Genomic DNA, 12,633 nt, shown 5'->3' on the forward strand with positions numbered 1-12,633 from the left:
CATCCAGGCATTTCACTAAAGCCAAGCCCTACGGCCTTCTCGCCCTCGGATCACGGCCTTCCCGCCGCCTCAGCGCCCAACGGCTGCTCCCGGCGCGAGCAACGGCCCTCCCAAGGGGCGGGGTTTCGGGGCCCGCCCCACCGTGTCTCCATGGCGACCTGACCCACCTCGTCGCCATGGCGACCTGTCCCCGCCCCTTCCGGCAGCCACTCGGAAGCGGCGGGGCGGAAGCGGCCGGGGGCGCCGCGGTGGGCTGAGGCGGGGGCGGATGAGCGGGCGGCGGGGGCGGCTGTGTGGGGCGCAGGGCCCCGCAGGAGGCCGGCAGGTGGGTAACGACGATCGGTGTCACGGGGCTCCCCTTCCCGGGTCAGGGAGGGGGCGGTTGGTCGGGTGGCGGCTGCTGCCCCCTGGGCCGGGCCGGGTGGGCCGCGGGAGCTGAGGGCCTGTCCTGCGCCCTTCGGCCCGGCCGCAGCGCGGCCTTGCCTCTGCACGGCCCGGCCCTTTGCGGCTGGCTGCTGCGGTCGGTGGCTCCGTGCGGTCGCTCTCCGCCTTGGCAGGTAGGCCCTTGTCCGCGGAGAGGGCGGCAGCCCGGAGGTGTGGTTGGCCCGGCTGCCCGCCTGGCGGTGCTCAGCGGCGCGGTTACGGCAGGGCCTGGGCGGATCGGGCTCCCCGTCCGTCGCGGGGCTTGCACCTGCGCCTCGCCTGCAGCCGGACTGAATACTGTCTCCATCTGTCACTCCTAAGACCTGGCTTCAGCGTGGGCGAGGAGGCTGCTCGCAAAGCAGTTGGCCTGTAGGGTGGCACTGATGGACGCCTCCCTCCCCCGGGCCATCCTGTGCAGGCTCCTCTTCGCCCACCACCTTTTCATCTGCCAGAAGCCAGCAGGTTTCAGCCTCGCGGGGAGCTCTGAGTCATTCTCTGTGGGTTTTCTTCCTATTGAAATTGTTTCCACGCTGAAAGAGCTGAGTAAGGTTTAGGGAGGTGTGAGGTTACCGACTTGTGCCATCTGAGATCTAGGAAGGTGTTTGCCAAAGCCGTGGCTGATGTGGAATGTAGCTGCAATAAAAATATTTCCACAAATGAAAATTATAGATGGTGGAATTTCTTAAGTGAACGTTTCAAGTATAATGAGGCACTGAAGTGTTCAAATGTGACAGCAGAATTGAGTTTTGCTTGAATTTTCTCATCTCCTCACTGGAAATGATACTAAGGATTTAAAGATCGGGGCTTTAGAGCTAGTGGGGGTTTTTCATACAATCATCTAGTTGAATTTAAAAATGAAATGATGTAGTGACATAGCATCTGAGGGTAAGGACATCTAAGGAACATGTTAGTGCTGTGCAAATTTTATTCACTTTGTAATTGGCAGCCTGCTGTGAGTCAGTATTGTACTAACATCTCCAAATAGTGCTAGAAGGCACTGCTAGCGGAATTGTTGTCTATGGAATAATACCTTCATAAAAGCAAAACAAGTAACCTAATAGGGTATACTACGTGTTTGGCTGCTTGTAATTAAATATTCTAGTCTTCTGTGCATCTGGGGAAGTGATGTTTGGGGTGTCTAGGTAGACTGCTGCAATAGAGAAGAGTATTTGGCTATATAATTGCACTTATATGCTTATTGTTACTTTGCTATTTAATATAACTAGTGTAAAATGATTGTGCAAAGTAGTAGTAGTCATTAGAATAGGAACCTCTGCACTTACACTGAATGGAACTTTTTTGTTTCCACTTTTGGAGGAAAGGATACTTTGGAAATGGAATTTAAATACAGTTAACAACTGAAATGGTTGTATTTAAATAAAATGCTTATTTAGATCCTTAGTGATATTTTTTTCTCCTTGTTTTTTTTATTTGTTTCTTTTCAGAACCCCAAGTGTGACCATAAAGTATGATTCTTTGCATGTTGCACCAAACTTCTTAAGTCCTTCTTTTGCCATTTGGTCACCTGGCTTCAACTACAATGGTAAGTTATGATTCGGGTAATCCGTTTTTAGGTCTTTTCACTCTAGCCTGTTAGGTGTCTGGTTGATGAGGAGAATGCTATTAATGTTTCTCATTTTCTTAAAAAAAAATATAAATATATATTTTGATTGTCAATCCGGAGTTATGATATTTCTTTTTTTCAGGGATATTTTCATTCATAGCTTGTACATACTTCTAAACACTTACTCTCCAGTGCATCATATGGTGTGTTTTCAGTTATGACTGGTTTTAGTCAGTTGAGTACAAAGTATAAATCCAGCCTCCACACAGATTTCTTCTAGTCATAAGTGACAATATTGCCATGAATTTTTACCTATTGTCAGTCAGTGAACTGAATGTCTGAAATCATGCAGTTATCCAGTAGACCTGTATAGAAACCATGAATATTTGACATCTTCATATAAACACTTCAAAATTTTAATGTTCTGCAGTGACAGGTTCTAATGTCATGTGCTTTTTTTTTTTTTTTTAGAATAGGTAGGAAATTTTGTATTAGAGACACTGTAAGTGAATGGTAAAAAGCCTGAGTATTTTTACTGTATTGTTGTTACTGTCATGTGCTTTTCTCCTTTGAATTCTATTCTAATGTATGAAATAACTAAAAATGCTATGTTTTGGACGTGGCTCATATGCCATCTGTTCCATGGTTTGAGTAACGGTATTTGCTTTTGTGAACAGCTGATAGGGATGGGTTAAAGTTAGGAAGTAGCATAAATACATATATATGGGAAGGAGTTCTTATTACAAGTGTTTCTAAACTTACTGAAGAGTGGAAGATTCTCCAAAACACTTCTCTCTTTTTTTAAAATAGTGTAGCCTAGATTTTCTACTTGTCATTTCTAATTGTTTTGGTTAATATTTGTTACTACTTTTATTAGGTGTAATTTCTGTTCCTACTTTTAATTGAATTGCCTTTCATTGTTCTAAGACTTCATAATTCGGTCAAAACCTTGCAACTGTAGGCACTTGGCAGTGGGATTAATTACTGTTGATGCAGTTGCTGAGTTTCAGCTTCTAAGTCTAGTATTTGCCGAATAATGTTTGAGCCCATCTTCTAACTATAGATTCATATCAGTAGTAATAGAGTTTTTGTAGTGGTTTTTATGTATAAGGCTACTTAGAGAGTTACTATACTTTCTAAAAGAAACCTTTGCAATTCTTGCAGCAACAAGCTTTAGAACTGGCATTGGATCGTGCAGAGGTAAGGAGTAGCTACATTGTTTGCTTGCACATAATATATTGGTCTCAGTTAAAAAATTACTATTGTACTTTTATATTTCTTCTGAAAGGTAGTAGAGGAGCATGTTACGTAAATGTGTGTGTATATAAATAATCACCCATACATGTTACACTGATTTTGCAAAATTCTCACTAAAATTGCAGTGTGACATATTTGCCTCTTACCCATTGTTCTGAGAACATCACCAGTTGCAATGATGATAGATTATGCAGGACTTCAATTTTCCCCTTTTAAACCAGCAAATCTGTGTGCTGGTACACAGAGCTGTATGTGGCACAATCAGAGCTGTACGGTGGTGGTCCAGAGAGAGCTGGCAGAAAAATATGGCTAAATCTGGTTTGTGTTTTTAAGGGTAGCCCAGTTAGAACAAAGAGGCAAGTGCCTTTGTGTTCATGTTCTTTCATGCTGACATCTGGTATAATGGTTACCTCGAACCCTGTTACGGGAAAAACACGTTTCTTCATTGAAATTCTGAACTAAAAAGTTAATCAAAATACTTTAGACAAACAATAGAGACTTGGAAAAACCTTGTTAGAATATAAGACACATTTAATGTGAGATAATATCTTTATTCTTTTGTTTTTAATGAATTCTATTTATAGTACACAGTTCTATAGAGAAAACTAGTGTAAATGCAAGAAAAAAGGGGAAAATTAAACTTCCTGAAGTTGGTTATGTTGGGGGGTACTTGACTTGTAAATAGTGTCGAGCCAGTACACATGAATTTAATTGTATTTTACCATGTTGAGTACATTAACTTCAGTAGCATTGACTAGTACAGTAGTGTTTATAACTACTACAGTAGTGTTTACTATTGTAATTACAAAACATGAATGTAAAAATCAAGACCTTGCTTTCAAGTCATGCCGTAGCCATGAAATTCTGTTTCACAGCTGAATTGAGTTATGTCCTTATTGATGACTGTAACATACATGTTTAGTACAGTTTTGAAACAGTCATGTACCATAAACATTAATTATTTTCTTTATCCATAGAACACTGTATGCTAATGATCTAAAGTTGCCTGGTAGCTAGAATTAAATTTCTTTGTGATATATATGTTATTTTTTGGTTGACTTCTCTTCTAGTACATCATTGAAAGTGCCCGTCAGAGACCTCCCAAAAGAAAATATTTATCGAGTGGAAGGTAGTAAGAGTTTCAGTATTTATCTTTTAAATATAATTTCTTTAATTTAATTTTGGTTACATTTTCATCTTTTTTTTTTTAATTTCAGAAAATCTGTATTTCAAAAACTCTATGATTTATATATAGAAGAATGTGAAAAAGAGCCTGAGATAAAGGTAAGTGGAAATTGCTGAGAAGCTTTTCATTGCTGTCTGAACAGACAAGTTCAGAAAATATTTTTTTTATTTCACCTAATTCCTTTGTTAAAAATAAATAAAATCTGGTTGCTGTAGGAGTGATCTAAGGCTAACACTATAGGAGAAACAATTGTTATGAATTTTATGGACTAAACTGTAATTTAATAGCATCATCTTAGTTCAGTTTGAAATAAAACCAAGGTGATGGTAACCCTAAATCTGATTTTGAAGGTAGAATGCTGGCAGAGGATTCTAAAGATTGTGCCCTTGAGACACTTTATATGAAAAGAGAGAATTTCAAAAGAATGGTCTAGAATGCAGAGGTGTATCTAACAAATTTATTGGATAACAGTGCTATTAAAATAACTGAGTGATATAATATGAATAGTAAGACCTAGACTGGCTTGAGCGACCTGTCTATTCTGACTTTATCCTGCGTCACTGCAGTCAGCTGTGGTCAACAACGCCACGTGCATTGTTGTCAGTATCACTCTTACAGAACCCATTGTCTAGCATGACTGCTCTGGGGAAAAAATGGGGAGAGTTTTTTAGAATGTGTGCTTTGTTTTAAATTCAGATTTGTTTTTTGGATAACTGATGAACTGCTAAGATGTTCTGTGAATTTTTTCCATAACATTAACAAAGAAGCTTAAACAGGTTTAGCAACAATAAATCCAAGGTGTAAAAGTCCCAAGTTACCTTGCTAAACTGTGAATATCAAATGGAATGAGAACAAGAAGTGTGGAATCTGCTGTACCGCTGCTTCCCAAGGAAATAAAAAACTACAATAAGACAAATGTGAACGAGATATTAGTTACTGAGCACCTGTAATTCTTTTTGGTGGTTCTGATGTAGTTGGTTTTATTTAGCATATGATGCTGATTCAAATCACAAACGTGAGTAAGGTGTTAAGCAAAATGCAGACTTGAAAAGATTAAAACATCAGTAGTGAATGAGTGACAAAATATTTGAGCAGCAGGGAGAAGATTGGGGTTGCTAGACTGAAATCTGGGGGGAAAACAAGGTAGGATTTCAATGCTGTAGTTGCTAAATTAGAAGGCACTTACTTGGCAAACTTACCCAACTGTAATAAAATTTAAGTAGTGAAGAGAGTTATCACAGTAGATGAAGTAGATTATTTCTGATCTAGATTTGAGTAAGAATTTAAGTTCTTTGTTGAAGAATTGGAAGCTTATTATGATAGAAAAATTTGTATTTAGAGCCCCTATTAACTAAGCTAAGATGTGGATAGTTAATAGATATCTTGTTCTTATGTTATGGATTATAATTATTGAAAATGAGAAGCTCAAAGATCAAAGTGCAAAGGTTAGAAGATAATGCTATAGTGAAGCTTCATCCATGAGCATAGGGCTGCTTATTTGTCTCTTAATTTGCACAATAAAACTGAAGAAGGAAATAGTATTCTGACTCGAGTTTGACCAATTACTTGAATGTAGCTTAAAGGTTTTATTGTACAGAACTATGAAAGTTTCTATCCCAGTGTTGTGCAATTTTGATGGTACAAGTTGTAATTATGCTCAGAAGCAATTTTTAAATTGACAGTATTATTTTTCAGTCTTAACTTTCTCCCTTTATCTTAGCTCTTGTAATGCTGCATTTCTCCCATGTCCCTATTTTCTACCCTGCAGTTTACTTGGTCACTCATATCCTTTTTCTTGGAGTTCATGGGGAAGACCAGATTTTCCATGATAATTCACAAGGGACTAATTAATTATTAATTCTCTAGTAGTCCAGTCTGCCCAGCTTCATTACTTCTCAGCGTCTCTTCTATTTGTACATATGCACACTAGAGAGAGAACTAACTATGCTGAGATGATTATCTAGAGCAATTTGCTTCATTTGGACACTAGTGTGCAGTGTTCCTGTACCTAAAAGTTGAAAGAAATAAAAATCTTAACAATGGTTTTGAAAACAGTCTTAAATACAAACACAGAAACAGACCTGGGCTGGAAGGATCTATACTCGGCAGGTAAATCTGAGGGGCTCCACTACCAGCAAAAAATGCTAAAAAATAAAAAAAAAATCACAGATCAGTCTGGTATTCTCAATTGGTGCCCTCTGACAGCTGCACATGGTAGCATCAGTGTGCAAGTTTAAGGAACAGAGGCCTTCCATAAAAATAAATCTCATGGCTATTTCATGCATAGACAGATTTCTAGGGAAAAAGGTGAACTGCTTACTTAGAAATTCTATGAGTGGTTACTAGTTAGTATAAATTAGTCAGTGCCTGTATTTTGGATGGAATAATGCCCTTTATTGAATGATCCGTTTTCTTCAGCTCATGAAAAGAGTGAAGTTCAGTTAAAAACTTTAACAATATTATTAGTAACAACTTCTAGAAGCAGTATTAATTCTGTGCCAATGATAGAGGAATCGAACTGGGTTTTTTGATTGCTTCCTTTCTTAAATATAACTTTAGTATAAGTAATTAATTTCTTCTTAACCTCTCTCATGTAACCCGATGATCCTTTTTCAAATCAACTCTTACAGAATTGTCATGTTCCTTTCTGTCCTCCTAATGCCATTGCATAACTAAATATCAAAGTATTAATCTATCCAACAGTGAGAAAGAACTTTTCTATCAAAAGATGACAATATCTCAGTTCTTAAGAGAAAATACATCAGAGTTTGAGCGTTGACTTTGCTCTTCGATGAAAATTACTGTACCCCAGGCTGCTTCATACTAAGTGAAAGCCCCATAGCTTTATCCTCTACTCAGCAACATGTCTGATAATTGAAGTAGTGCATGTGCAGTGTCTTATTCTGGGGTACATATAGTGGGTTGTTAACAGGAGTTTTAACTGCAAAACGTTTTGCGTAATGGGCTGTATCACCAGAGTCCTATGTGAGGAACTGGATTTCCTGAGTAGTCTCTACTTACACAGTTGCCATGACACGTTGTCCTCATTCTTCCCTGCTCTACTGCTTCCCAGTACCTCTAGAAAGATACATTGTTCAAAAAGAAATAGCCCACTGCTACTTAGTTGGATGTATGTGAGATGAGTTGGTAACTTCCAGTGAATGGTTCCATCCAGACCTGTTATTCAGCTATGAAATCTACCCTCCAACCACAAGGTGTAAAATTATCTGCCATTTAGAATTCATTGTTTTAAGTTCTCGGAGGGGGGGTGGGGTGTGTCTTTTAAAATTTTTAAATTTGTAGGATGTACATGGGGTCTTTGAAACATACTAATTAATTTCAAAAATCTGTTATTGTGGGAGAGATCATTACAGTTAAAAAAGGGAATAGTGTCTGCAGCTGCTGCATCAGATATCAGCAAATACAGATAAGGCAATGCAATTAAGAAAGCTTTCAAATGCTGTAATTCAATATTTTAATCCTGGAAAGAAGTGCATGCTTCTGTTAAAGTACTAAATATTTTGTTGCTATCGAACAATGTACAGTGTATAACTGATGGTGTAAATGGTGCTTCTAGAAATGATACAAATAATAGTGCGCTGTAGTTTTACAACATTGTAACATAGGGTCATTCTTGTTAACTGTGTTGCCTGTGGACTTATAATTCAAGAATTGTTTTTTTAATTTAAATGAGTGTGTTGGTTTTTTAAAAAAATCCCTATGTATAATCATACATAATGAATATACTCTGCTGAATACAGCCCAATTAAATTTAACTGCACTTGTTTAGTTGTATGCTTCAACATTAATCTAAATAGTACCTGTATTCTAGCAATTGTTTTTATTGCTACTGATTACTTGATAGTATCATGTTCATAAGCAATGTTTACTTTTAAAGCAGAAGCTGAGGCGAAATGTGAATTTACTTGAGAAGCTGGTTATGCAGGAGACGTTGTCATGTCTGGTAGTGAACCTCTATCCGGGAAATGAGGGTTATTCACTTATGCTCAGGGGAAAAAATGGTTCAGGTAATATTTTTGCTATTTATTTTTAAAAATACTCCATAATGGTATATAAATAGTCGCAATGTACTGTTATTTACTTTTAACTGTTTCACTTCTAACATAATCCCTTGTGGAAAAAAACACAACTGTATTTGAATTAAAAATTTTCATAGAGCTGTGAGGTGCTCAGAAAGGGTCTCTAATGGTGCAGCGTAAATCAGTAGATCTGAGTCTTTTTGATAGCCTTCCATTCTTTTGCTTTCTGTTAGCTTCCTGAGCTGCTTATCTGAGTTTTTCTTGCTTCAGGCTCCTTCTGTCATATTGTTTCTTTCGCTGCTTCCTAGATCTAGGTCTGACTAAATGCTAGTTGAAGGTGTCCCTGCTCATTGCAGGGGGTTAGACTAGATGGCCTTTAAAGGTCCCTTTCAACCCAAACTATTCTATGATAAATGCACCCGTGTTCCAGTTAAGTTGCATCTTCATGCCACGGGTACTATGACATGCCATAAGAGCATGCAGTACATCAGCTGGGAGCAAAAATTCTCTCCCATTGAGCTAGAAAGGCATGTTGCCCTTTGGCAAAATAAGAGCAAAATCAAGCTCTGGGAACACAAATAGATGTAAGAAAAATAATACTAGGCAAAAAAAATTGCCTGTTTGGATGGGTTTCCACAGGTACTGCTTTTTTTCCTGTGCAAGCTTGTTTTATATTTCACATTGTTAAAGTTTGAATTTGAGAGGCAAAAGAAAATCAGTATGTTTTGTTTAAATTCAGATTCTGAGACCATTCGGCTGCCTTATGAGGAAGGAGAGCTGCTTGAATATTTGGATGCAGAGGAGCTACCGCCTATTTTGGTTGATCTTTTAGAAAAATCTCAGGTTTGAAAGTCTTCTTTTCAAAAATAACTTATGTTTTATACCTAGGTAAACCTTGATTATTTTTTTTTTTTTAATGCTTCACATCAGTCATTCCAACAATAAGATGTAAAACACTTGTGTGTTTGGAGAGGTAATATTTAATACTGCAAATAAATATTTTATTGATATATAGGAAAAAAAATAACAAATGGTGGGGAGAGAGGTATAGAGGAGAGATTGCTGTGGTTAAGGCTGCCAGACAACTTCAGCTCTGTGCTCTAGCAAAATATCCTTTGTTCTTTATCATAAAATATTTGACATGGGAATTTCTTAAAACTACATTGCTGGCTTATGAAAACAGTGCATTTGGAGATGTATGTAGTAAAGACCACTGGTCTGACAATATCAGTGATTAGTTCTATTCATAGGATCACTGAATATTATATGATATATAAGAAACTCTTTGGAGGCAGGAGCTACGGCAGATCGGTAAATAGTTGTTTATTTACCAGGGTTTTTCTTGTTTCAACTAGGTTAATATTTTTCATTGTGGATGTGTCATAGCAGAAATACGTGACTATAGGCAGTCTGGTAACATGAAATCTCCAACGTACCAAAGCAAGCACATTCTTTTGCGTCCTACAATGCAGGTAAGAAGTGTTTCTAAGTCATTCCTCGCTGTTAGGGTAGTTCCTAGACTGGATATGAGCTATTGCTGAACATACGTTAAGAAATCTTATTATTTAGTTGAAAGCTAATTGCTATTATCTTCTTCCTCAGACTTTAATTTGTGATGTGCATTCTATAACAAGTGACAACCACAAATGGACGCAGGTGGGTTAGCAGTTATTTTAGAACTTTACGGTGATGTGGTAAATACACAATAAAATAAAATTTATTTAAATTATTTATTTGTGTAATAAAATCTGATGAACAAAGCTTACTATGTTTTTGATTAATTCAAACTGTCAGTGATGTGCATAGTGCTGCATGGGGCATGCTCCAGAGACCTTCTTAATAGCATCTCCCCATAAGATGCTGTAGAAAACGATAGGATTTGCTAAAAGTTTTGTAGAACCAGACCTTAATTTTTGGTAATGCAGAATGACAGTATTGGAGTTACTCTATCTGGTTTACCTTACTTTGTTCAACTTCAACATACATCCCCAGAACAGCTGCTGGAGTCTAATGGCACAGTTGCTCCTCTTGCATCATTTTACTGTTGATACTGTTACAATAAAGATAATCCTAAGTAACTACGGTTGTGCAGTTATAGTTAGTTAAATGCTGAATAGCAGGGTGTACTCAACGTCTTTGTTTGTATTTCATGCTCAAATCCTTTTCAAACTGTAATCTAAAGTCCCAGGTAGATCATCTTTATGGCACTGGTTGCCAGTCCATCAGTATAAATAACTGACACAAAACGCATTTCATTGCCACTAGTACTCTATTTAGAACAAATAAAGAAGACACAAACACACAAATAAAAAGAACATGCCCTCTACTTTTCAGGATTTATTTTCCTATTTGAAACTCCACCCAAAGCTCTAAGTAATGCTTAGTGATACTGTTGAATATTTTCTTTTGTTGACTGTTCACACACAATTTTTTCAGTTTTCTTTAAGATAACGTGCACATATCCATAGGTATATGTCAACTTAATTAGTGTAAAAGTAGTTATATTTTTACACTTATTAATAGCTGTGTATATTACAGGAGGACAAACTCCTACTTGAGAGCCAACTTATTTTGGCTACAGCAGAGCCTTTGTGTCTTGATCCTTCAATAGCAGTGACCTGTACTACAAACAGACTCCTGTACAACAAGCAGAAGATGAACACTCGCCCCATGAAACGGTAGTTTTCAGTGTGAAGCGTGTTGAGACTTTCTTTGGAATTTTATGAAGTGTTTTAAAGAAAAGTATAAGCAGTACTTTACATGAAAATTGTGCTTTTCATATGCAGTCCTCAGAGTAATATCTACTTAAATATTAGGAATATGAGGAACAGTGAAGAAATTATATCTTAATTTTAAGTGCTCGATATTATACTACATTTCAGTTAGCAGTAGATACTGTAATATGCGTATTTTTACATATCAAAAGTGTGTATATATATTATTTTCTTAATGAGTTATTGCAGTTTTGATTTTGGTTTTTTTTATAATTCAGGTGTAAGCAGAGTCAGGTGGCAGCTAAGTAATATTAAAAAAAATATCCAAGTGGGTATCCTGCATGTTGGACTCTGATGTGTTAAAAGTTATGTATGAGTTTAACCCTGAATGAGGAAATCAAGGGAATCACTTGTATGCTTGACACTTAGGCATATTAGAATAATAGAAAATTTAAAACTAATGTGAAATGCACAGATAGAGAATATTGAAATTATTTATCTTTTGGGCATCGTTCTTCACTTTTTTTCCACAAAAGCTTGAAATGATTCACGTTTGCTCTGCTAAAAGGGTTGCATTCACTCTGTAGAATGACAATGTACTAATGGCCTCTCAAAATTACTAAAATATTTAAAACTAGATTTGCATTGAAATGCTATGCTAGCATACAACCAATCTAAAAAAGTTTAAATGGTGAAATTGATCAAGCTGTGCTTAAAGTTAGAGCTTGGTGGTCTACAAACTTTCCAGTAGAAAAACATGCAAAGGTGTTCAATGAAATGTCCAGAAGAGCATTAATCTACCAATGGGTTTGGCATGAGACAAAGAATGGAGAGTAGTTAATATGTTTATAAATTTATAGTTACATAAGCAGAACACAGATCTTTTGACAGAACTGAAATCAATGATAATAATTTTTTTTAGCTTGGCAGCTTTTCAGTTACTCATTTTGACCATGTACTTCAATTACGCATTTCCAAAATAATCCCATTCATAGTGCTGAAACACATGAACAGAATATTAGGATTTTTAAAAAATACAAAATCAAGAGTTTAAGTGTAATCCAGAAGAGCAATTTTGAATTACTATTTCAAAACCTGACTTCTAGTCTCAATGTGAGTAGCATTTCCCTGCGTACTTTTGTGTTTGTACACAGGCAGTGGGGAATTTCATTTTGATGGTTTTACAAGCTTATGTGTTATTTTACCATAGGTGCTTCAAAAGGTACTCAAGGTCATCTCTGAACAGACAGCAGGAAGTAGCTCACTATTCAACTCCACCTCAGCTCAGACTACTTGACTACTTACAGAAAAGAAAGGAGAGGAAAGGAGCCCAGCAGTATGACCTCAAAATTTCTAAAGCTGGAAATGTAAGTGTTCTGAGACATAGGTGGATATACTTCTAACTACTTATTTAAAACATTTAATACATTAATTCCACTCTTTCATCTT

At 37.3% G+C, this 12,633-nt stretch overlaps 1 protein-coding gene across 14 annotated transcripts in view; it reads left to right on the top strand.

Annotated features, from left to right (window-relative positions):
- The first annotated feature begins 228 nt into the window (after positions 1-228).
- Positions 229-12,633, top strand: part of SUPT20H (SPT20 homolog, SAGA complex component) — a 33,294-nt gene continuing 20,889 nt past the window's right edge. For 10 of the 14 annotated variants that reach the window (XR_001414516.1, XR_001414517.1, XR_001414518.1 and 7 more), the window contains exons 1-11: positions 229-325; positions 1,869-1,966; positions 3,152-3,187; positions 4,315-4,373; positions 4,462-4,528; positions 8,329-8,458; positions 9,210-9,313; positions 9,826-9,942; positions 10,073-10,126; positions 11,009-11,148; positions 12,395-12,551. Coding sequence is in view for 11 of the 14 variants with exons in the window: in XM_014965844.1 (XP_014821330.1) it covers positions 1,964-1,966; positions 3,152-3,187; positions 4,315-4,373; positions 4,462-4,528; positions 8,329-8,458; positions 9,210-9,313; positions 9,826-9,942; positions 10,073-10,126; positions 11,009-11,148; positions 12,395-12,551 (867 nt within the window). In the remaining 3 variants the exon portion in view is untranslated. The remainder of the gene's footprint in view (positions 326-1,868; positions 1,967-3,151; positions 3,188-4,314; positions 4,374-4,461; positions 4,529-8,328; positions 8,459-9,209; positions 9,314-9,825; positions 9,943-10,072; positions 10,127-11,008; positions 11,149-12,394; positions 12,552-12,633) is intronic. The other 4 variants (XM_014965847.1, XM_014965848.1, XM_014965855.1 and 1 more) reach the window with 1 other exon arrangement.

The sequence above is a fragment of the Calidris pugnax genome, unplaced genomic scaffold, assembly GCF_001431845.1.
Source record: "Calidris pugnax isolate Ruff unplaced genomic scaffold, ASM143184v1 scaffold20, whole genome shotgun sequence".
NCBI classification, from domain to species: Eukaryota; Metazoa; Chordata; class Aves; order Charadriiformes; family Scolopacidae; genus Calidris; species Calidris pugnax.